General features: G+C 41.1%; 1 protein-coding gene across 1 annotated transcript; it reads left to right on the top strand.

Annotated features, from left to right (window-relative positions):
* Nucleotides 1–9,386: 9,386 nt before the first annotated feature.
* On the top strand, nucleotides 9,387–23,150 carry LOC147889377 (hexokinase-1-like). The gene is made up of 9 exons (XM_087391831.1): nucleotides 9,387–10,070; nucleotides 10,600–10,750; nucleotides 10,984–11,166; nucleotides 11,275–11,349; nucleotides 11,435–11,590; nucleotides 11,724–11,822; nucleotides 11,943–12,068; nucleotides 22,143–22,229; nucleotides 22,333–23,150. Exons 1-9 carry the CDS (start codon nucleotides 9,799–9,801, stop codon nucleotides 22,690–22,692), a joined length of 1,509 nt encoding a protein of 502 aa, XP_087247957.1. The 5' UTR covers nucleotides 9,387–9,798; the 3' UTR covers nucleotides 22,693–23,150.
* The last annotated feature ends 995 nt before the right edge of the window (nucleotides 23,151–24,145 follow it).

Here is a 24,145-nt window from a genome sequence, read left to right on the forward strand (position 1 = left end):
ATGCATCATGGGTATTTGCTGCCGAGCCACAGAAGTTTGCTCTAAGCTAGTTGTAGGGCGTAGCTAACACAATAAGCAATGATTGATCACAAAAGAGAACTATTGTGGAGAAGGCTAGCAAGGGTCCACAGTCGCCTTCGTTGTCTACTTCTCTCGCTTATTCTTCTTTAAGATGGAAGCATCCAACACCAGCTCCTTGAGATTCACATATTTGAAAGCTTTTGCAAGCTTTAGTTATGGCAGGGACTCGTTTCTCTGGTGGCTATGGCATGTTCTTTCCACTTTTCTTTGCAACCACACTTCATTTCTCCATCTCCATCACTACACCTTCTCCCGTAAGCTCTCCCTTCGCCCAAGAGCAGCATCCAGTAGCTCATCTACAGGGGTATGCCAGAATCTAGTGCTAAAGTGATGGTCATTCAAGCACTGGGCATATCGGGTAGTGAATTCCAATAGGGGAGACGCACTTCAGAGATTTGAAATGCGGAGGAAGTGTGGATAAGTTGCACACGAATGCCCAGAGATGAAGTGCACAACCCGTGAGTCGACCACTCCATTCGCTCGTAGCTTTGGACTTTGACTAAGGGGTCAAAGTGTGGAGCTCTGTTGGGTGCCTCCTTTCTCAGAGTTCGTGAGTTCTCATTGGGCTGCTACCCTCTCAACTTTCAAGCTCTTCCCTCCACTTTTTGTGCATATCTTGGAGACTCCTTGCAGACTGCTCGGCTCAGCTTGCACACTACTCTTTCTCTCAATCAAAGTAAGGAACAGTAGCAACTCTGAGAAGAGAGTGAGCAGAGGAGTCAAAATGGCAACACCTCTCAGAGGAATCGGGGCAGAGCTTAAGCTGGAGAGGTAAGCTTGGAGCATGAGGCATTCTGAAGGGAAATGAGGCATGCAGGAGAGGTGACCAATTTAAAAATGCTTCACCCTCCACTCCTAGTGAGCTCCCATCGTGACACGTGGTGCTTGAAGCTCTCTCCATATGTGGACACATGGTAGTCTTGCCTTCTCCACCCTCCTTAATATATAGTAAGAAGTAAGATAAGATAAGATAAGATAAGATGGTGTAGGTAGATGAATCTACATGAACATGAAAAATGAAATCCCACCTTTGTTGCCACAAAATGGGTCTCTCAATGGCCTATTTCTATAATTCATGGAAAGCTACAACCAACGCATTGGTCCACTGAAACTTGGTATTTTTCTTGGGACCTACATGTGTGAGTGCACCATTTATTCCATATCAATTAATATATCAAATACATTATTCATATGGCATTTAGCCATTTAAACCTACCTAGCCTACCTTCTAATTATTACATTTGATCATTCTAGCCCAATACATTTTAGGCTGCAAAATCGTGTCATGACATTGAGCTTGTTCTTCTTTGGTGAATCTGCCTCGTCATCATTGTTTTTCTTCTTTTTCTTTGGCTGGACTTGGCTCCACCACTTTTCTTTAAAGCCATGAACCGGTTAAGCAAGTCTTCATATGTTTTGGTAGGATTAACAATTACCAATGATATATTAACTACTTGGGCACATGTCAAGAGCCAAGCACGTAGGGACTTGTCATCCTCAGACAACATTCTAATCCTGTTGATTAAGGCTCGCAAAATCCTATATGGACTCACCTAGATCTTCGCCCAATGTAGTGTGGGTATCCTCTTCATTGATTTCCTATCTAAAGCGCTTCAAGAACGCTTCAGTAATGTGATCCCAATCTCAGAACTAACCAATTGAAAAACCACCGAAATCCAGAATTTCTTATGCATCCCAAAGTATCCGCACCCTTTTTGAGCCAAAGGCGAATGCGACGACACTAGGATGAGAAGTACCTTACTAAGTGTCATTGCATATTAATACAAAACAACATATTAATTGAGAAATCAAAAACATGCACACACAATAGAATGCTAGCACTTGCATATTAATATAGCATAATATATTAATTAAGGAATCAAAATCATACACACAATGAAATAGAAACCTCCATAGGTCAAATTTGCAAGCAAACACAGATGTATAAACCACCAAACGAAACATCATAACATTTTCAGTACATACATTTATGATCTACTAGCTAAATAAACAATGTACATCGTATTGTTAAGAGACTTCAACACTCAAAAAACACCACAATCAACAAACCTACAAAAAACAGTGGAGCTTTCAGTAGCTACTTGCAATTCAAAGATATGACCACAATATATGGGACACATTTAGACCACATCTAGAGAAACATACCCATAACAAATACAAAATCTTATGCATATTGAATAGATTATTCAAAACTTATATGTAGCTTAATTCTTATTCAACAAAAGCTAACAGTACGGGTCATATAGAGATAATTTTTAACCAACATTATATCTCCTTGCTTTCATCCTTGAATACAAGCAGGGCCATAGTCGTTTTGCAACCTCATTTCATAGAGTGGAGCGAGACAAGGCAAGGGGAGGAAAAAATATGGTGTATGTGCTCTTGTAGCCGTGAAGGGAGAGTTTCAATGTCCATAAAATACCTATAAACTACATACAATGAATTTGCAACATTTTCATTTTCACTTGGTAAAAATTATTCTCTCAATTTTGGAAAATTTACAAATATGGTTATATTTTAGCTTTAAAATCTACAAATTCTCAGGAAAGACCTTCAAGAATCATGTGTTCTGATGGGGCTTGTGGGAACAACTCAAAGTAGTTCGAGAAACTACTCAAATGCATTAACTTCCTCATTTGTAGGAGCGTTCCAACAAGACAAAGGTATGAGAGTGGTTGAAATCTCCCAAAATTCCACTCCCTGCTACTTTCACACTTAACTTTGACATTTTTCCTAATGTTAACGGGTGCTCCTTCCCGGCAAGAATTCCTCAATTAGACTATTTTTTGTCAATCCGCAAAGCTAGGGCATACAATTCCCTTGCGTGGGAATCCCCACTTAGGTGATGGAGGGGGGGCATGCCTCCTCATTTATCAACATATGTGTGTGTGTGTGTGTGTGTGTGTTATGGACATACTCGGGCCAAAAATACATTCATCAACATCAACATATATAACGGTGGAAAATGTAGTTCCAAAGGTGGGGCTTCGGAATGTGGAAAAGGATTAGGGCGGCTGCATGTGAGGACCTGGCGAAAGAATTTAGCGCGTCCCGGCGCTGTTTAGGTTTTGAGGCTGGGGGCCCACCAAAGTCCTCGCTCGTAAAGGCTGGCGTAATGCACGCCGTCCCGACCAACCACGCGCCCAACTTACACAAACCGTGCCACCCTTCTCTCTCGGATTGCCACGTGCCCCCTGATCGTGACATACCAAAGATCCCGTCTTGGATTCCAGGCATTATCTGCTTGCTGACGTGGACACAGATCTCACTTCCGTCGCTCAAAATATCAAATTTCTTCTGCCCTCACACCAAGAGAACTTGCTTTACACGTGGAAATTTAAGCTTTCTTTTAGAGTGTCCTCGGGGGAAAGGTTGGACGGTAAAGGTTCATAACGTTTGAAACTTAAGAATTTCAGGAAATTAGTACGATGAGATGAGATGAGATGAGATGAGAATATGAGAAGTAGGTTCCAAGTAAGTTCTCGGAGGTAACAAGACTCTCTCCCCTTTACGTGGTAGTTACGTAGCCTCACAACTCTACTCATATGTATATGAGCCTTACATGGATTCACATATGCAAAAAGGGTGCATTGCTTGATTTCTTTCTCTCCTTCATTGCTTCATGTATGTTTTGTGCCAAAATCAAGCATCTTCTTCTACACTTGCTCATATCCTTTCTTGAGTTAAAGAGTCTCTAAAATTACTAGCATCTTAGCAATATTTGGGCTAATGTGGCAGTCAATGCAATAAGTTCACTTTCTAGAAGTACATGTAGCTTCTCACATCCCCATGCCGCGAAGTATGCACTTGCAAAAGGCATGCTAAGAAGATTGCCATTCTTGCACTTCATCTTTTCCATGTGCTACTTTACGCATATGCTCTCACCTTCTACCTCCACTCCTCATTAGACTCTATAATTATACCTAAGCTTCTAAAATATTCATTTGGGAAATGCATCCCATTGTGCTTCTTTCCAAATTTAAGCCTGATTTACATTAGCCTGATCATTTACTACTGATTTACATTAGCCTAATCGTTTACCACTGATTTACATTAGGCTGATCATTTACTATTGATTTACATTAGCCCGATCATTTACCATTGATTTACATTAGCCTGATCATTTACCACTGATTTACATTAGCTTGATCATTTACCACTGATTTACATTAGGCTGATCATTTACCATTGATTTAGATTGACTTTCCTTATCATTTACTACTAATTTACATTAGCTTGATCATTTACCATTGATTTACATTAGGCTAGTCGAATGTATACGTTCACCCTAGTGTGTCTTTGCTGTCTTGATTTTTTCGAAAGCATGTACTCTCATTCAATCAATGTCTATATATATGCATGTGAGTGCATGCATGCATGTATGAGCCCACATGCATGCACATGCTCCTAGATGATGTGCATCCATGTCACTTTAGCTTGTTGAAGATGCAACACTCGATAATCCTCAATACTAAGTTTATTAATTTGATGTTTAAGATCCATTTTACTATATGCTAACCCAAGTCACTCATTTGCTTTGAATTTTCTTCTCTATTTTTCATAGGTGTTTCTTGCGTATCAAAGTGAAGAATCAAAATCAATAGTGGAAGTCCAAGGTCTTACTAGAGTTATAATTTAAAATGATTATGTCAGCTCAAAACACACTTTAAGTTATGTGGCATGTTTTTTTTCCTCCTTGAATACTTTTAAGTAATTGTTTTCAAGATCTATTGATGTATATAACTTTGGATTGGCTTTTGCAAATTTTTCTTCTAAACTTTTTATGTGAATGTGTAGAAAACGTAATAGACTCTTTATTTTTTAACGTAAGTTGGTTTCAATTGTTTTTAGCTTTATGATCTCTGAAGCATACAATATTTTACATCACAAGTCATTGTTGTTCTTAACTGAACTACCTTTTGCCACCATACATATTCTTTATAAAGGAATTTGTACTTTCTGAATCCCATTCTTCCAAAAATTCTACAGAGATTCATTTACAATGAGCATTTTAAAGAAGATTCGTTTATATGAGCATTTTTTTAATGCTTGCACTTGTTGCATGACAATCTTCCTTATAATTTATTGCACCCTTTCCATCATATGGATCAACTCTCACTCTGTTGTAAGAGCACATGCATTAAAAACAAATAAAATTTGATGACTTTAAGAAAGCCATGTTATGCAATGACTACTGGAACTAAAATGTTAACAATAGCTCACACTTTAATATCACTAATTGTGAAGCATGAAATAATTAAAATTTATAATAGTTTTATCGTAAGCCCCCCTAAGTTAGAGCTAAATGTGACATGATCACAAAAGGGCAAGCCCCCCTTAGTCAGAGCTAAATGTGACATGATCACAAAAGGGCACTGTATGATATTACTTTACAAACAAAGATGTGCCCAATGATATTTCTAGGTATTGTGTATACTTGAATCTTATTTCAAGGCCTTGAATATTACTAATTACACTCCAATATAACCAAAGAAATGCACATATTTTAGTGGATACATACATGCAAAAAGGTACATAACCATGTATAAGGCCTATATAGTCATGCATGAACAACTTGGTTGGATATGCCATGTGCATTCTATATAGTATGAGGTACTCACATTAACAATGATAGAATTGAACATCTCAATGATACAACTCCATTATTTGAAGATTTGCATTGTAAGAAATCAAAGATTCTATATATACTGTGATCAATTAACTAATATAAATAACAAAATGGACAATCTATAAAAGAACATATATAAATGAGTCGAACTATGACTTGGAAAGTTTCCAAAGCTTATAATCTAGGTTTTCATATTGCCTCTTTATAAAAATGTGCACAATTATCTTAAACTAGCAAGGAAAAGAGTAATAATAAGTACTAAATCCAAGGGGAGAGGGAATATCCATGTGAAGATGTTAGGTTGATCTTTCTATAGCTTCATAGCATCTCTTTAGGGGCCCGTGTACAATTAACAAATTAACAAAAGCTAGCAACTAAGAAGTGAACATCACAAACTCCAAGGGGAGAGGGGGGATGGTAACTTGTTTTTCCATTTAATAAACTAGTAATTAAGATAATTAAGAGTAGAAAATCCTAGCAGAGAGGGGGGGAATAAAAGATGATAAGTTGTTTCCCAATCCAACAATGTTAATATTCTTATTTGAGATGTTTGGACATCGTTCATAATTCAATGTAAGGACTTTGACTCTATAGTAGCCCTATTTATGCCATAATAATGTTAGCCCTTGTGCAAATGGCGTTCTTAAACGGAGTCATCAATAAGCATTAACAAAGTCATATTTTCATCACATGGGAAAATAAGTGTTTGAAATAGATATTGAAAGTCTAACATTGGTACTACCCATATAGGTTGTTAATAAAAAGCTTATGTTTAGGAGTCGTGAAAGGAGGGACAGTCAAATGGCTTTATTCTTCTAAAGTTTGATAGGGGGTGCAATAAGGAGTGGATTTGCTAGCAATGTATGTGATCGCAAAAGTTAGAGAGAATCGCCACCCAAATGTGGGCAAGCAATGATGGATGGGTTTAGATTAACATGTATTCCTAAAAGCCATGTTTTTTGGAAAAGCTAAGCATAACTAAATGATGCGGTAGTACTATATGCACATCGATAAGGGGGAAAACATGGTCCAAAAGGCAAAAACCTTTGAATGGAGAGAAAGAGACAATGGTGATGGGAATGTTAAGGAAAGCATCTTGATTGTTGGTTATTGGCCTAATACTTGGAACAAAGGGTAGGACCTTAGATATGGTCATCAAAAAGATTCATATGATCCATGAGTGAATTTTGAAGAGAAGATTGGTACAAGAATGTGGTCAAGATAAGATGGGAACATTAGACTAGGATCTAATACGTTAATAAATTAATAAGAGGCTAAAGGAGAAGATTGTACCTCTAGAGATGAATCCATCATAATAACAATAAAAAGGTGAGAGGTAAGTTTTCATGCAATAATGACATTTGGTAATTGATAGACAAAGGCAAGACAAAAAATAATATGTTTATTTGTCATCATATCGGAATTATTCATGTTGGAGAGAGACACATTCAGATAGCTAGGAGGAAAAGGAAAGGCATCAAGGTGTCACCAATCATTAATGAAAAGGGAGAAAAGGGGTCTAGACTAAGGGCATAATAAACATTAAAATCAGGCACCACTAGGATTCCATGGAATATGATAGGCACGAATCATTGAAGGCACTTTGACTCTACCAAGGGAGTGAAGAGGTGGGTGAACCAAGCCATTTCGTTGGAAAAATGGGCTTTTAATAATAGCTTGCTTAATTTTGTTGCATATCATGGGGGCAACCATATATTAGCAAGTGTGATAGACATACAACCATAAACTAATATATAAATGAAACTTCAAAACAAAATATTTAAAAACATAAGCTTAATATAAATAAGTGTGTGTGTGAGAGAGAGAGAGAGAGAGAGAGAGAGAGAGAGAGAGAGAGAGAGAGAGAGTCCATAATTGAGTTAAATGTTATCAAGCTTGGGCACTCCAAACTTTTGGTGGAGTCAAGCCATTAAATACGTAACAAGAAGAGGACATTGAAATTTTGACATAGGTTTTTGAAGATAGGATGGAGAATTAGACCTCTAGATATTAGCACAGCGCATGTAAGGTGGGGTTGATTGCAAGTTCTTTTAAGGCACACAAGGAGGGGACACGATAGCTTAATTGTTATGCTCATAAACCTTGCCTGGTCTAGGTTGCATGATGTGGATGTGCGCATAGGTAGTGTGACATGTGTGCAAGAGAGTGGTGTAAAAAGGTTTGAAATAGGAAGAAGAGGGTGCAGAACAACGATGTAGAAGAGGGTGTAGAACAAGGGTAGTGTGACATGTGTGCAAGAGAGTGGTGTAAAAAGGTTTGAAATAGGAAGAAGAGGGTGTAGAACAAGGATGCAAAATGCAAGTAAGGTAAGGGGGTGGTAATTGAAAAGGTGGGAAACAAGGAGAGAAGGTGCAGTATATTTCTTTCTTCATACGAAGAGAGAGAGAGAGAGAGAGAGAGAGAGAGAGAGAGAGAGAGAGAGAGAGAGAGAGTAGGCTTAGTTTTGTGTTTTTGAGAGGGGAGCCTGTTTTGTTTTGGAGAGGAGAGAGAGTTATGGGGCTTAATTTTGTGTTTTCGAGAGGGGAACAAGTTTTTCATCGTCCATTTTGGGAGGGAATGGAGGGCAGTGGCAAAGCCAAGGTAGAGGTAGAGAAGCCCACAAAGGCAAAGCCAAAGGCTAGCGTGAAAAGCCAACAAGGTAGAGGTAGAGAAGCCCACAAAAGGCAAAGCCAAAGGCTAGTGTGAAAAGCCAACAGAGCCAATTAGTATGTGTTATGTATATGAATGTGTGTTTGTGTGTGTGGGCTTTGCAAAGGTTGCAAAGCCAACAAAACCTATTAGAGTCCATTCTTGTATTGTGCCAAACTAGCAAATCTGCCTTGTTCTTGTGAATTGCCTTAGTAAACTGGATGCTATTTCGTAGATATTCCAAAGACTGATCCTAGAGGCATATTATGGTGAGGCAATGCACATCGGGCTTTTTGTGCATCGCATATGCCGATCCAGCTTGCTCACTCATCTACGTAGCTTGAATCGATTGTTGCTAGTGGGAATGGGGGCGTAGGGATTGCAATCGCATGCAACGATCCGAGCAAGTAGTTGTGGGGATGATGTGGCAAGGCTATCGGGAAGAGCTATATTCTCGAGGGGGGTTGGCAAATGAGTGACCATTGTGCAAGGCGGTGGGAAGGTGCTCGATGTGTGAGCATTGGGCAAGGCCGGAGAAAGTGCGGGGAGTATGTTGTGTGATGTGAGGATGTGTGTGTGTGTTGGGGGGGGCGGGGGGGGGTATGCAAAAGTTTTGTAAGCACTGCCTTCCAGGCAGCACTATAGTTACACTTTTGTGAAAAAGTGTCCCACACAGTTTCTTGCCAGTGGCTCCCTTCCATTTCGGTTTAATCTTTCTCTCTCTCTCTCATACACACACACACACACACAGAGTTTGCAAATCATTTGAACTTTCCTATGCACACAAGTGTTGCAAATTAATCATCCAATGATCTTGACAATTGTTTTGCTTTGACAGGATCAATTTGAAGGCAGTGCTCACGACTACTTGTTGAGAGCGGGCTTTGTGGTGCGCGAGGCGCGGACACGCACCAAGCAAAAAGTGTGGGAAAAAAGTGTGTGTGTGTGGTGGATATACAATAATAGAGAGAATAATGAGAGAGATGGCCAAGTTTGTTGAAGTTAAGCTTTGCAAGCTTTATTTTCTTCTTTTCTTTGCCTTTTTGAGCTTCACGTGCTTGGATCCAGCATTGAATCCAAGGCTTCTCTTTCTCTGAGAGACTGTGTGTGTGAGAGAGAGCTCATCGGCTTCTTCTTTCTTCTTCTTCTTCTTCTTCTTCTTCGTGCTCCCCTGAAATGCCACTCCCCTCCCCCTCCCCTTCCTCCTTCCCCCCCCAGCTATGGCTTCCCTCCAGCTCCCTCTCCCCTGAACCCCCCGCATTTCCCCTCCCCCTCCCCCTCTGATCCCCCTCCCTGCCTTCCATTTGCTCCACCTTCCCTCCTCCTCCCTCCATCTCCCCTCCAATTCCCCCCTCCCTTCCCCCAATTTCAGCCCTTCCTCCTCTTCCTCCTCCTCCTCCTCCTCCTCCTCCCAGATAATGACGAAAATCATCGTCGGCATCGCTATCGCTTCCGCCGCCGTCGCCTGCGCAGCTGCTGCCTTCGTCGTCAGCCGCCGCGTTCGCAACCGCAAGAATTGGAACCGGACTCTCGCCATCCTCCATGAGTTCCAGACCGAGTGCGGCACCTCCCTGCATCGATTGAGACAGGTGGTTGATGCGATGACGGTGGAAATGCATGCGGGCTTAGCATCGGAGGGCGGCAGCAAGCTGAAAATGCTGCTCAGCTATGTGGATAATTTACCGACGGGGTATTCTTTTCATCCTTTTCTTACGGGATTAGACCTAGATAGCCCGTGAGCAGAACATTTCCGTGTAGTCCCGTCTTTCGAAGAATGAAATTCGGCGGAGGGCAAGAAACGCGTCTGTGAAATTTAACCTTAGCCCGTGACAGAACGTCGACAGTTTGGAAACTCGTAAAGAATGGAGCAAGAACGGTGTATTCAATTTTGATTGTTTCCCTTTTGCTCAACTGCTAAAACATGTGTAGTATCTTCTGGGGTGTTAGGCACTTGCATCGCAATCCTTGTTTACAGATCGTCTTCTTTAAGGCTATGTAGAGCAACTGCGACCCAGCATTTGTTATAAAGGGCCTGCGCTTTAATTATTGTTGTGCACGCGGAGAGGGTGATTTGAAATGGCATAATCCAGGAACAGGAGTGTAACCGCGGTCTTGTTTACTGCTTTTGGAATCTTTCCTTACAAGTGTATGGTTCTAGGTATAGCGGATGCACTACACTCCGCACGGTACTTATGTATGTTACACCATCATCACGGCAGGGATGAGGAGGGCTTGTACTACGCTCTTGACTTAGGAGGCACCAATTTCAGAGTGCTTCGCGTTCAGCTAGGTGGTAGGGATGGTCGGGTACTAAGGCAGGAGTATGAAGAAGTCCCCATTCCTCCACAGCTGATGGTGGGTTCAAATGAGGTATAGTTCTTCTTTGGGCAAGACGAGGCTGGCTAATTTGCATATCATAAGGATGCCAATGGTCTTGTAGAGGTACAACTGAATGCAACTGTCCCAAATGAAAGAAAAGTCAGATTTGAAAGCTTTTAAATTTTCTATCAAGGCGTTTGCCGTTTTTGTGTGTAACTCCTTGAACTGACTGCATAGAAGGTATTTTGTTCTTTGGGAGCACTCAATAGGTATTTTCAATGCAGGAACTATTTGATTACATTGCTGCCGAATTGGCACGGTTTGTGGCATCTGAGGGTAGTGGCTTTCATCTGAAACCTGGCCAGCAGCGGGAACTTGGATTTACCTTTTCTTTTCCTGTAAAGCAAACATCCATTCATTCTGGAAGTCTTATCAAGTGGACTAAAGGTTTTGCAATCTCTGACGGGGTCAGTTTTCCAGCCGTATTGCCAAATTATTGTTTTGTTGCAGATTCTTTAACATACTCCACTGTTGTTTTTAAAGCTAAGGAGTGTGGGCTTCAATTTTTGATGCAGGTTGGGAAAGATGTTGTACAAGCTTTGCATGAAGCCATTGCGAGGCAAGGTGTGGACATGAGAGTTGCAGCATTGGTAACTCCGAGCAACTCCATGTGTATGAATATTTCAAGAGCACTCTGGTTTTGAGTTGTAATATACTGATAGTCTCGTAGTGCAGGTCAATGATACTGTGGGTACTTTGGCTGGAGGTCGTTATTGGAATGAAGACGTGATGGTGGCTGTGATTTTGGGAACTGGCACAAATGCCTGCTATGTTGAGCGTGCAGATGCCATAACTAAGTATCAAGGGGAATCACCGAAATCTGGTTGCATGGTACGCACTGAATTTGTCTTTGTTTTATGTGGCAATGGACCTTTTCACAAAGAGCTGCTTTGGTTAAGGTGGGGCTACTTTCATTATTGCTGTGAGTTTGAGTTCATGGACTCTGCCTTCTTCCCCTTTATAGGTTATTAACATGGAATGGGGAAACTTCTGGTCCTCTCATCTTCCGAGGACACAGTATGATGATGACCTTGATGGAGACAGTCTGAACCCTGGAGAGCAGGTACTCGGGTTTTTTAAAAGCTTGGCCTTTTGTCTTCACTATTGTTGGAGGTTTTGATGAGCGTCATCCTACGTAAAACAGAATCTTCTTGCATGTGACTTTATATGGTATCTCTTTCAGGGTTTTGAAAAAACCATATCCGGAATGTACTTGGGGGACATAGTGCGGAGAGTTCTGCTTCGGATGGCCCAAGAGAGTTCGCTGTTTGGAAGCGAGGTTCCTGTCAACTTGTTTAAGCCCTTCATTCTGAGGCAAGCTTGCATCTCAAGGAAACATGCTTTTGTCTGTGTGGTTGCCGGATGTCTGATGCTTTATTTGCTTCTCCTACTCAGTAAAGCATATTATTGTTATAGCTTCAACACTGTGTTTGCTTTGCAACTATGCTTGTTTTTGCTCTCAAGGCTATGATAGCATTACAGCTCCATTGGGGCTACATTGATTGGGAGAAAAGCTGCAAAAGCGGGCTATTGCCACATACTGGTGAAAATTGATGCAGTATCATAATCTAAATTGTATACTGAGGAATAGCCGTGTTAATACATTTCTGATTTTCCAGTATGCTGTCTTGGATATCGATCTTAAACACATAATATCTTAATATTGGGACTTCACAAACAGTTTACAGGAGCTAAGTTCTCTAAAGCTTACGAGGACAGGAGAGGATTGCTTGATAAATATAGAGAGCAGAAAAATCTGTCATGACTATTGTGATGTGCGCTAGAGCTTTCAGTGGGAAAGGTCTTTAGGATACGATAAAGTTTCACATATTGGTGTTTGGGGACATCTGATGTGTTGTACAAGGAGTGCTACTTATGTCACATTCTCCCTGTGTTAATGACACTCAGCCTTCCTGCCTCTCTCTTTTGGAACATAGAAAGCCATTGGCATATATGAAAGAAGAGAAAGATCACCGACTGAAGTAGATCGTTCATTGTTGAAAAGTAGTTGGTGATGACAATAGGAACCATGCTAGCATGGAGAAACCTCCCTCAACAACAATGACTAGAAGGGTCATGCCTTGCGCATGATGGAGGTTATGGCCACTGAGAGGTGTCGTGAAACCACAAAAATTCCGTCACCACCACCACCATGGTCACTACCAGTGTGAGTGCCAATGCCAAGGTGTGTGTGAAAACCACAACAATGCCATTACCACCACCACCACCGCCACCACCACAACAGTCTTGCTTTGATGAATGGCATGAAGGGAATGAACCAAGATAGTTCTCATTGTTTTCAAATTAAAAGATCATCCTTCTCACATCATACGGATTTATTGTTTTTGTAGACTTTTGGTCTGCACCTCCAGATCGAGATATCCTTTCTCCCCTTCATATGAAAGTACTTTTTGTTAACGTTTGCTCCTCTTTCGCATCAAACGTCACATGCTAACCTGTCAAACATATTCAATATATAATCTCAAAATTTCCTCCTTTGTATATACTAACGATTCCCTTTGTGCCCTTCCATAATAGGTCTCATTCCTTTTTCATATCTTGATATCACAATTTAATGGTCCCCTCTTTATTCACGTTTGTCCCATTACAGTGTATGACACTTTCTCCCTTTAAGAGTAGTCAATCCTTTCTCATATGAAAATATAATTTCACATTTCTCTCTCCCTTTGAAAAAATTTCAAAAATTTTTCACATCGGCGGATGTTTCAAAATTTTCTGTCTACTCTGTTCACTCTTTTGTTTTTCTGGGCGACGGTTTTTATTATGCTCATTGTGCCAACATGGACACTTTATCACCTGGTTAGCATGGCAGGGGTTCATGGAGGTGGCTACTTTGCTTATGTTATGCCTTGGGATTCATTTTTAAACCCTGCTGAGTCTCTCTTACGCTACTGTCCTGTTTGTGTCACTTTAAAAGCTTTGACAGTACCTCTTCTCCCACACCTTTCAACTATTGCAGCTCTTTTGGGGAGGGTGTTGCATATTCCCAAGCGAGATTTTTTACTCTCAAGCAGGGACATATGAATTTGCATTCTATGGGATATGGAGCAGGCTATGCCTTCTTATTTGGATATTGATTATGGTTTGGCGCATCCACTTCACATTCCTTTAAATTTTGCTTCTTTCCCGAATGTGTGTTACAAGTGTTATCAACTCGGTCACTTTACTCGGAGTTGTCCTTTACTCTCGTGTCCAGCTGCCGATGTTACGAGCTCTTTGTCTATCCCTCCAGCTTCTACTCCCTCTGAATCAGATAAGATGCAGAAGTCAAAGAATAAAAAAGAACGGAGACAAATCCATTACAGGCTCTTTCAATGCAGGACACACTTATGCCTGAATCCGGCTTGCCTTCTTTAAAATGGTTCATCACTTTCCAATGTTGATGCTTCTAATTCTCAAGGACCCTCCTTAGTTCAGCAGTCTCCTTTACTTCGAGTTGACTCACCTAGTCTCTCCGGTAATTGAGTCACAGTCTTCTGAGTTGCAAGTGGATATCTCTCCAGTTATTGAGTCACAGTCTTTTGAGTTAGAGGTGGATATCCTTCGGCTATAGTGGATGCTTGAACTATGGAACATACTATGGATTTGAGAACACAAGATACTGAGGCAGATTCTAACACACCCAAGAGCACTTTTGTACTTGAGAATATGCGTCCTATGCTCCAGCAAGTTTTAGACCACTTATGTCAAGAAGAATTACAAGGGTCGAAAGAAGTTGCACTTTGTTGATGGCACTACTTAGTGCTACTTTACTTAATGTTTTTTTGGTTCAACAGTGGATCACCTTGGAGGATATTGTCTTTATGTCACCCCTTGCAGGCACGTAAATGTATATTTTCCTCTTTTTACTTTTGGGTTTTTGTTATCTTCATCTCTTGTCTCTTCTAGACATGTGTTGCTCTCGTATTTTGCTTTTTTGTACTTCATGGTGGGTTTTTACCTCTTCTTGAGGTTTCTCATGCAGTAATATTAAGTATCACCAAGAAAAAAAAAAGGCATGTGTGCACCCCCACACACACATATAGATGTATATCACCCCCCCCCCCCTTTCCCCCCCAGCCCACCCACCCACACACATGTATGTATGTACGTACATATGTATGTGTGTACATACATACTCTATCTATCTATCTATCTATATGTATGTATGTATGTATGTATCTGTGTGTGTGTGTCCGTGTATGTCACACAGACATGTTGCTCCACCTGTTTGTCACAAATGCTTGGCTCCACGAGAGTTAGTGCCTCATCTTCTTTGGCATTCCTCTCACACACGTGACTTTTTGGGATTGCTGCGCCAGCGTTTACAAACCAGATATCCCAGTGCTACTTTTGGAAAACCTTTCTGAATATTCGGGATTCACCCACACAGACAGGGTTTTGATTTGTTTTTTGTATGGGTTCGGTATTGAGCACTATGGACTCTCTGGAAGGATAAAAATCATAGTCTTTGGTGATCCCATTTTCCCCCTATACTCTTTCTTCTGGCACTCTTTGCAGAAATCTTTTTTTGATTGCTTGCAAATAGGGACTTTTGATCGTGATGTATATTTGTCATATCTTGACATCTTCTCTTGATGTACTTGAGCACATCCAGCTTTGGGATTGTGACTGTGTAATATAAAAGCAAAAATTTTTCACCCAAAAAAGAAGTTAAGTGTGTGTGTGTGTGTGTGTGTGCTGTCTACTTGTCTTATACTGAGATTTTCTGATTTTTTATTGGCTGATCTCTGCTTTGGAGACAGTCTTTTTGTAATATAAAGTTACATGGATTTCACTTAAAAAAGTGTGTGTGTGTGAGAGAGAGAGAGAGAGAAACAAGAGCCAGACAAAGGGCTTTCACCGACAAAGGTTGTTCATCGAAGGACTTCTTTAAAGGCTTGCATTATAAGGGACAATATGAGAATATTTCTAGAGTCAAACCCATGGATGACAACTGGACCTCCACTAGGGTGCATTTAGCTCAAGAATTTGTTTGCCGCTTTGCCAACCAATTTGGAAATATGGGTCCTCTCTCGCAAAATGTCGGGACTGCCAAACATGCCTTGCTACAACATGTTATCCCTATTATGTCTCCTCTCCATGCTTCTCGTTTGAAGCCCCTTTCAAGGATATAGAACTCAAAGATGATATTAGATCTTGCGGTAAATGGAAATCCTCGGGCTAGGATGGCCTATTCTTTTTCAAATATTGGCATGTCAACTCTCCAATGCTTTCCATGCTTGGAATGCCAGATTGTTGGAAAAAAGAGCTCCAGATCACGGGCTCACGAAGAATCAAAAAACAATTGCCGCAAGGACGCTTGGAGAAATGAAACTTGGGTAGAGAGGGATCACCAAAGACTCTATATGCTTTCTGTCTTTCCATTGAGCCCAATGTGCCCAATAGCGAGACCAAGTGAAATATGTCATACCCCTGCCTACAAGGTGGACCCCAAATAACCAAAAGAGTTTGCCGATGGAAGCACTAGGAAAACATGCTCATAGAAGCTACTGGAGTAAAAATAAGAAGTCACAAGGCAATGCCAGAAGGGCCATGGACTCTCTCGAGGCCATACATCTATGACAAGTAGTAGGAGCAACATATCAATCTTGCCATATGGAAGAACACCGAGCATAGCCTTCCACACACACACACACACACACACACAAAATGTATCAACTCATATAAATTGAATACAAAGAGACAAGGAGAGAAGGCGGTTTAGAAGACGCACAGAATAACATCAAGAATAAAAGAGGAAAATCGTAACTTAGTAAGCAAAGCTACACGGTACACCTACGTTCACATCAGTACCCAAGCATAAGCAGCCATTTGGCTTTAACGAAATTCTGAGACGTCTTTGTAAGCCCGGATAACTAACATCCCCAGAGATGCAAGGTATAAACTACTGTTTCCAACGCTTTATTTGATAGATCATGCCATCAACACACGCCTCCAGCATGATAGGGAATTCACATACTTCTACATCAAAGCAATTTGTCTTCAAAATCTGCATGAGCCAGTCTATTTCACACCAACACTTTTGATGCTTTCCACACCTTTATACCTGCTAAAGTCTTGAAGTGACTGATCCATTAAAAAAAACCCGGGTTACCCTGCAAATAAACTTGCCTGACGGTTGCTTCAATCACATCCTGCTTGAAGTTATTCACCTCATGCCACGGCAGTTAGAGAATGTTTTTGGTGTTTGAGATGAGCCACAAGGTGGAGGCAATCATTGTATCACGACATGTGCAGTATGAAGTAATATACAATGAAGTTATAGAGGAGCGGTGGATTCTTATCCTATAGATAACTGATGAGATAGCTGCAGGATTGGAGTTTCCCATGAGCCAGTGGCCGAGAGATCTGTTTTATGAGATAGATATGATACCAGAATATGAGTTTTTCTAAGACTAGAGTGTAGATATCATATCAGAGTGATCTGAGTGTGGTATTTGATTCTGTAGATATTTTTGTGGAAAGAGATAGAGGGACACCAGTAGAGGAGTTACTGGAGGAAATGAAAAAAAACAAAAAATGTATTTTTGTTTAGAGGTAGAATCACAATATGATACAGTGAGCTTCAGTTGGAACTTTCAGTTTGAAGAAATCCTCAACTTTGAAGCACAAGGTGTGTGGCACCTGCTGTTGTATGTAAATGATGAAGAGTGGCAGGGTGTTGTGTTACCGGCAATGGAAGACCTCCTAGAAGAAATTCTCTGGATGAGTCTTTGTACAAATGTAGAGTTTGATGAGTGGATATAAATACTAAAAACAAAAAACTGTATATTCATGTACTTGATCTTGGAAATTGAATCTGTCTGTGCAGAGCATTGAATATGGTACTGATGTACATGTAGAAATTTTAGTGGATTAATTTGCCATTGCCACCAGCAAGACCTCTTATGGATGATGTGTTTTGCTTGAAACTTGTGCGGGATGAAGATCTCCAGGGTTGAGGGAGTATATGGTGTCTGGTGTTTGGGGAAGGGGTGAGTATATGGAAGAGGTTGCAGTAGTTATAAAGGCAGTATAGTATCTTTTTTGCAATCACAGGTTCAACCAACCAGCCAACGAGACCAGGTTACTTGGTCAATGTGTGCACCCGGACTTTGGCTGACTCTACCTGTCAGTTCTGCTGACGGAGCATGTCAGTCTTGCATGCCTTCCAACCTGTTGGAATCCGCAACCCTAATTTGCTGGCTATTACCTCAGCCTAGCAATTGCTCACCATCCTTGCCTGACCTGCTAATCTATAGATCTACTGCCCCTAGGTCCTCCGCATATGATCTCTAATACCACAGACTCAATGTGGGACAACACCCATGCATCGAATGAGATGCTTCATCTGCTTGCCAATGATTCTCCCGGGCCTTTGATGAGAATCGGCATAGTAGTCCCACTGAGAATGCAATGAAAAGAAAAGTGTTGGTGAGGTAAAATTCCCGCCAGTTGTTGTATCCACTAGCTCAGATGGTTCTTCTTTGCTGAGTTCACTGCCAGCTTCCATAAGCATGACAGCCTCTTTGCAATCCTCCATTTGGAACAGTTGTAGAGTCTCTCAGTAGTATTTCTCCCGAGGGATGATGATTGGTATTTTCTTTTTGTGTGCAAAGCAGGAGGACATGGCGTGTTTTCCCTAGGAAAAACACTTCCCCAGAGTGGGGAGATGTTCCCCGATGCTATCTTCTCCAAGACTAAGCAACGGACCAGAGTGGAGGCACATATAGCAACCATGCAATCAACCATCACAGAGACCTTCAGATGGGTGGACGCCACAAAACAGGAATCGACGAAGGCCACCGTTTGGGCTAGCATTCTTGAGTAGCAGCAAAGTCAGTAACGCTCTCAACATCGAAGTTCGGGAAATCCTCGCACCTTCACCACTGTAACTGACGATGCGACCAGCTTCGTGACTTCCACCTTGGGAGTCCATGAGCATGGAATTGAGGGCACATGGCGCATAGGACAGGACCCCACTCAAGAGCAACGTCTTCTCATCTAATTCACGGACACTTAGGCTCGCCTTGTAGCACTCCGCGAGCGCACAGCTGTATGGGACCACCCCCCAAAATCGCTCCAGACTCTCATCTTCCATAGTGTGTAATTGCTTATATTCTTGCCTGTCTCCGCAAAATTAGGAATAGTATATCTCTGGGCTGTTGAGAAGAGATAGATTAAGAGTACCGTACACTTTTGTGAACCTGAGTCTCCTTGCTTCTCGCAAGTGCACGATCCTTCAGACGTCGAAGTAGATTCCCCGAGCTTTGAATCAAGGTCGTCCTTCAACAAGGTTCTTGCCTTGAAGTTCCACTTCTTGTGAACTTTCGATGAGGGCTACGGTTGATCCACGGTAAGTCATGAATCCCACATCAAATCCTTCTGTCAATGTTAAGTAGATTGGCAGTAGTGCCATGCTAAAAAGAAAGATGGAAGCAGATTTGGAACATTTATGCATAACATTTTTGAGACATTGGCCATAGTGCCATTATCAAAAAACTCTAATGGATTAGAATGGCACTGGTGCCATTCTCTATGTGAGTTTGTACAGAATGACACTCGTGCTAATCTCATTGGTGTCAGTCACATGAAGAATCATAGCAGTACCCATTGAAGGTTAGATTTTAGAGAATGGCTTTGGTGCCAATTTTCATGTGACTGACACTAGTGAGATTGGCTATGGTATATATTAAAATGAAGATTGCAAGGAGAAATTCCCCCACTATTGATGCGGCATTCTGCGTGATCACATACCTCTAGGGAGTCGGGGCTTATGGTTCCTCAACCTCAAGGTGGTGTAGCTTACCATAGCTTCATCCATGACTCTCATCCATGATTTGAGAGTCTAGGACTCCATACGAACGGATTGCCCCCTCTTAGTATAGCATTTAGGCCCCTTCTATTCCACTCACTTACCATGAGGCGGGAGCATCTCATAAAGCTACACATATGCTACACCTGGTTAGTCCCTAGTGAGCTTCCTGTGAAGCTCAACTTCTACAGAGACCACTATTTAGATATCCAAAGAGGGCTTCATCGATCCGCTAGGATACAACCTCCCCAACTCTTTAAGGATTTTGATCGAGCGGTTCCATGTTTCCTCGCACATAGGTGAGATGAGTCCAAGACAATTGATGTCAGATTGCAATCCACTCCCTTGCCACTTGCACTTGGGTTCTTTTTTGTGAATATTTAGCAAATTAATGAGAGCATTTGAATGGTCATATCAGTTTGGTTGCTTAAATAAATGAGATTGCATAGCACAACTTCAGTGTGCTTAAAGTTTATTGGTTAGCATGTTAGGGAGCACGTCCTTTTACGAAACTTTTCCTAGTGAGGACCCTTCTATGAAGATCCCTCTTTTGAGAATTGTCTATGGAGCAATCCCTCTTAAGGACCATTCATTGTGTGAATTCCCTTATGTGGGCCTGTTATTGGACCTTTTATGGAAAAGGAAAAGTATGCTTAAGAGACTCTTCTCTGAAGATTTCCCTTTTGAGGCCAATTCTACCGTGAATTTCCTTTTGAAGGCTATTCGATCATGAATTCCCTCTTGAGGGCACTAGGAAAATTCTCTCCATGATTTCCCTTTTTGATGATGAGAAAAGTAAGATTGAAATGAATAAAGGAAAAGCTTTTCAAAAAGAGAGAAACCATGATATTCTCATACGACAAAAGGTATATGAAACAAGGCAAAGAAAATCTAGAAAGTCAAAATATGTGAAGGGAGAACCCACAAGATAGCCGAACCAGAATCCTGTGTTTAGGAGACTGTGTCCTCATAGAGACGACTGAGGAGGTCCAGTTGCAGCGAGGAAGAAGGAAAACTGCCGAAATCAAACTTAAGAGTCTTGTCTGGCTGAGCGGAAACGGGAGAGTGAGCAGCGTGCTTCTTTTTATCAATACGTTGCAAAGGATTAGTCGAAACAGACTGGAAAGAAAAAGGAGCATCAGGGACCATGGGAAGGAGAGGAGACACGGCAGGTTGAGAAACTCCAGAAAGGGAAAATGGAGGATTGGAGACAGAAGGAGATGGCTGTACAGAATCGCTTGAAGGCTGGGGCTGAGAGGAAGGGGATGGTACAAAGGAGACGACCTCCAAAAAAGGCAACGAAACGTCCAGTTTCATCTCGATGACACTCACACATAGGGGTTCACACGTGCACACGTGTGCCTCTATGCACACACATGTATATACGCGCGCATGTGTATTACATATATATGGTGTGTGGATATGTATTCGTGAGAGCATATGTTTATAGTATGGTCTCTACCTACTGTTGGGCGCTAATGATGTTGGTGGGGATGGTATAGTTGATAGTCCTTGCTCCACGTGATAGAGTCTATGGTTTTCAACCTTGTGAGAGATTGCCATGAGATTGAAACTGCCCTATGTATTGTGTTTTCAGAGGATCAGTTTGAGCGTGTTTCTAGATTCGTCAACTCAGTACGAAGACTTTGTATAAATGGATGCTCAAGTATGTGTGGGTGTGTGGATTTGTTGTGAGAGCATATTTTTATACTATGGTCTACACCCACTGTTGGGCGCTGATGATGTCAGTGGTGATGTCATAGTAGCTAGTCCCTGCTATGCGTGATGGAGTTTATGGTTTTCAATCTTATGAGTGACTATCGTGAGATTGAAACTGCACTATGTTGTGTTTTGAGGATGAGTTTGGGAATGTTATTGGATTCATCTAGGTATATAGATATGTATATACATATATACATGTGTGTACACACACACATACACTCTTTTTTTGGGTAAAATTAGCATGCGCGCACACACACACACGCATGCACGCACACACGCACACATACGCGCGCATGCATGCATGCATGCACGCGCATGTACGTATGCACGCATTTTTGTGTGTGTGTGTGTGTGTGAGAGAGAGAGAGAGAGAGAGAGAGAGAGAGAGAGAGAATGAGAGGAATGGTGGAATAGGAGGGTCTCCAGTGCCAAACATTGATAACCTATAAAGTAGAATAGAAAATCAAAGGAAAATAAAAAATACAAAAGAAGGGTGGTGCCTGTTATTCTTGTGTCTGTGACACTGAACGAGCTAAAAACAAGGCTTATCTTTGCTTCACACCAGAGGTTTGGAATCGTGGATCAAGGAGCCTTGAGGTGAATTTTATGGGTTGAGCATTCTTTTTAAAGTTAAGCCTGTCCTGTAACTGCTAGCTATCTTTTGTGATCACCTTACAATCTATAGTTTGTTGCAGTTGGTTCCCGCAAGCACTTTATTTCTTTTTTGTGGCTCATCATGGCTTGCTGATGTTAATAAAGTTTGGCAAAGAGTGATTTCAAATAAGGTTGATAGTGTTTATGGAACTGTAAGAAATTTCATTGAACATTGCTTTTTTTGTGCACCTTAGGACTCCTGACATGTCGGCCATGCATCAAGATGAAACTGCTGATTTAAGAGATATCAGCAAAATGCTGAGAGATGTTTTGGGGGTAAGTAGGAAAAGGACGATGTTGTAAATCTTCTTTCTTTGGCAGTGGATATGTCCATTGTGTTTTCAAAGCATAATTTGCTAAGTATCGTGGTTAAATGCAGATTTCAAATGTGCCCCTCAAAGTTCGGAAAGTTGTCTCTGAGGTATGTGACCTTGTGGCTGAGCGTGGGGCTCGACTAGCAGCAGCAGGCATTGTGGGTATATTAAAGAAAATAGGAAGAGATGGCAGTGCCACAGGTGGTAGGATGAAGGACTCAAGTAAGGGGAAGCGAACTGTGGTGGCTATGGACGGAGGTCTTTATGAGCACTATCCGAAGTTCAGGAAATATATGAATGTGACGGTTATGGAGCTCTTAGGAGATGAGATGGCTGGTCTTGTTAATGTGGAGCTTTCAAAAGATGGTTCTGGTATCGGAGCTGCCCTTCTGGCCGCATCCCATTCAGTGTATTTGAATTCTTAATACATAAACAGAGAGGGTGGTTGTGCAAGCAAGTAATACACAAATCTGGTCACACAGTTGACTTAATGGAACCACGGCAGATATATGTACATGTCTCATGAGTCAGGTTGCTCAGTGTGCCCTCTTTGGCCTCTGGCACCTAAGGGCCCCAAGCTTTGTATGCACATTAGTCTGAGGCGATTAAGGTAATTTATCATGCACTCAAAGCTTGTAATAAGGTAATTAGTTTTAGTGAAGCGTATTGTACACGCAATGTTGGAATTGAGTTTGGACCTGACGAGGTCATGCTGCAAGCTGCCATAAAGGTAAGCTGCTTATGGAAGGGGTTGTCCTTGTCTAAACATCTGGGAATGAATCAAACATGGATGACACGTGTCTGTGCATGTATTCAGCAAGTTTCGAGGATTTTCTCACTTTTCGAGTCTTGATCAGTAAAATGGATTAGCCCTTTACTCTTTTTTCTTTGAGCAGTTAAATGCTTTCTTGAAACAACTATGCTTTTCAATAGAAATAACATGGCTTGTCTTAGGCAATATGATCTGCCAGCCAGTAGATGTTGTGTAGTCTGATTGCAAAGCAATGGGATGAGTGCTGTACTACTATTGATCTTGAGCATGGCATATTCTCCTACCACTACATTGCACACATGTACGCAGATTTTTAGGTCTTCTATATTTTCTTCTCCTAGAAGGCAACAGAACTGCTAGTTATGAGCAAGATTGAATGGTTTTGTTCACAAAGAGTCTATTGGTGCCCTAAAGATAGTAATGCAGATGTTGTGGAGTCCACTGTACTTCTGATCATGATCATGGTGTATTACCCTACAATTACAATGTCACATATGTTATGCAGATTTTAGTCTTCTGTATTATTTCCTAGAAGGCAACAGAGACGCTAGTTCTGAGGTTTTGTTTACAAAGAGGTCTATTTATGCTCGAAAATAGTAAGACATCAAATAATGGTACAAATATCCAATAATTTTAAACTTTCTTGTAAATTGATAGGATTTTAAAGCACACATGGACAAGGTAATGAAGTAATGATCCATTGATGTAAAATGCAACAGCTCATTGAAAACAATGCAACAGCTCTGTGAATTAAGACATTAATCATGGGATGTGTTGTATGTCAGTAAGGTCCTGATGTAAAAACAAGCATAATTACTTTAAAGTTTGCTCTTTAGTACAAAGGGATTACTTTATTGAGTAATGGGTATTTGAATCTGAAATATGTAGGATGCTCTTATTTATCTTCAATATCGTATCTTCTTGGTGGAGTTCAGATTAACATTTTCCTTCGGTTGTTGCTTTGGTTTTGGATCAATTGTATCCTTCATAGTTGTGTTTGTTTGCCTCAAGTTGCTTTTGCTTTGCTGACTTATCTTATAATTATTTGGTTCCTCTTGCAGTTTCTGTAGTATGCTTCTCATTCTCTCTTTATTGCATAGTCAGTG

This window comes from Dipteris shenzhenensis, chromosome 20 (genome assembly GCF_047967505.1).
Source record: "Dipteris shenzhenensis isolate YYH24624 ecotype China chromosome 20, Dip_SZ_1.0, whole genome shotgun sequence".
Lineage (NCBI taxonomy): Eukaryota > Viridiplantae > Streptophyta > Polypodiopsida > Gleicheniales > Dipteridaceae > Dipteris > Dipteris shenzhenensis.

What these genes read in the sequence shown, in the direction of transcription:
- LOC147889377 (XM_087391831.1), top strand. Translation starts at nt 9,799, where the DNA reads ATGACGAAAATCATCGTCGGCATCGCTATCGCTTCCGCCGCCGTCGCC. An exon ending in GTTTTGCAATCTCTGACGGG is followed by an intron (nt 11,167 to 11,274) that starts GTCAGTTTTCCA and finishes TTTTTGATGCAG; the next exon opens with GTTGGGAAAGATGTTGTACA. An exon ending in ACTTGTTTAAGCCCTTCATT is followed by an intron (nt 12,069 to 22,142) that starts CTGAGGCAAGCT and finishes TTTTTTGTGCAC; the next exon opens with CTTAGGACTCCTGACATGTC.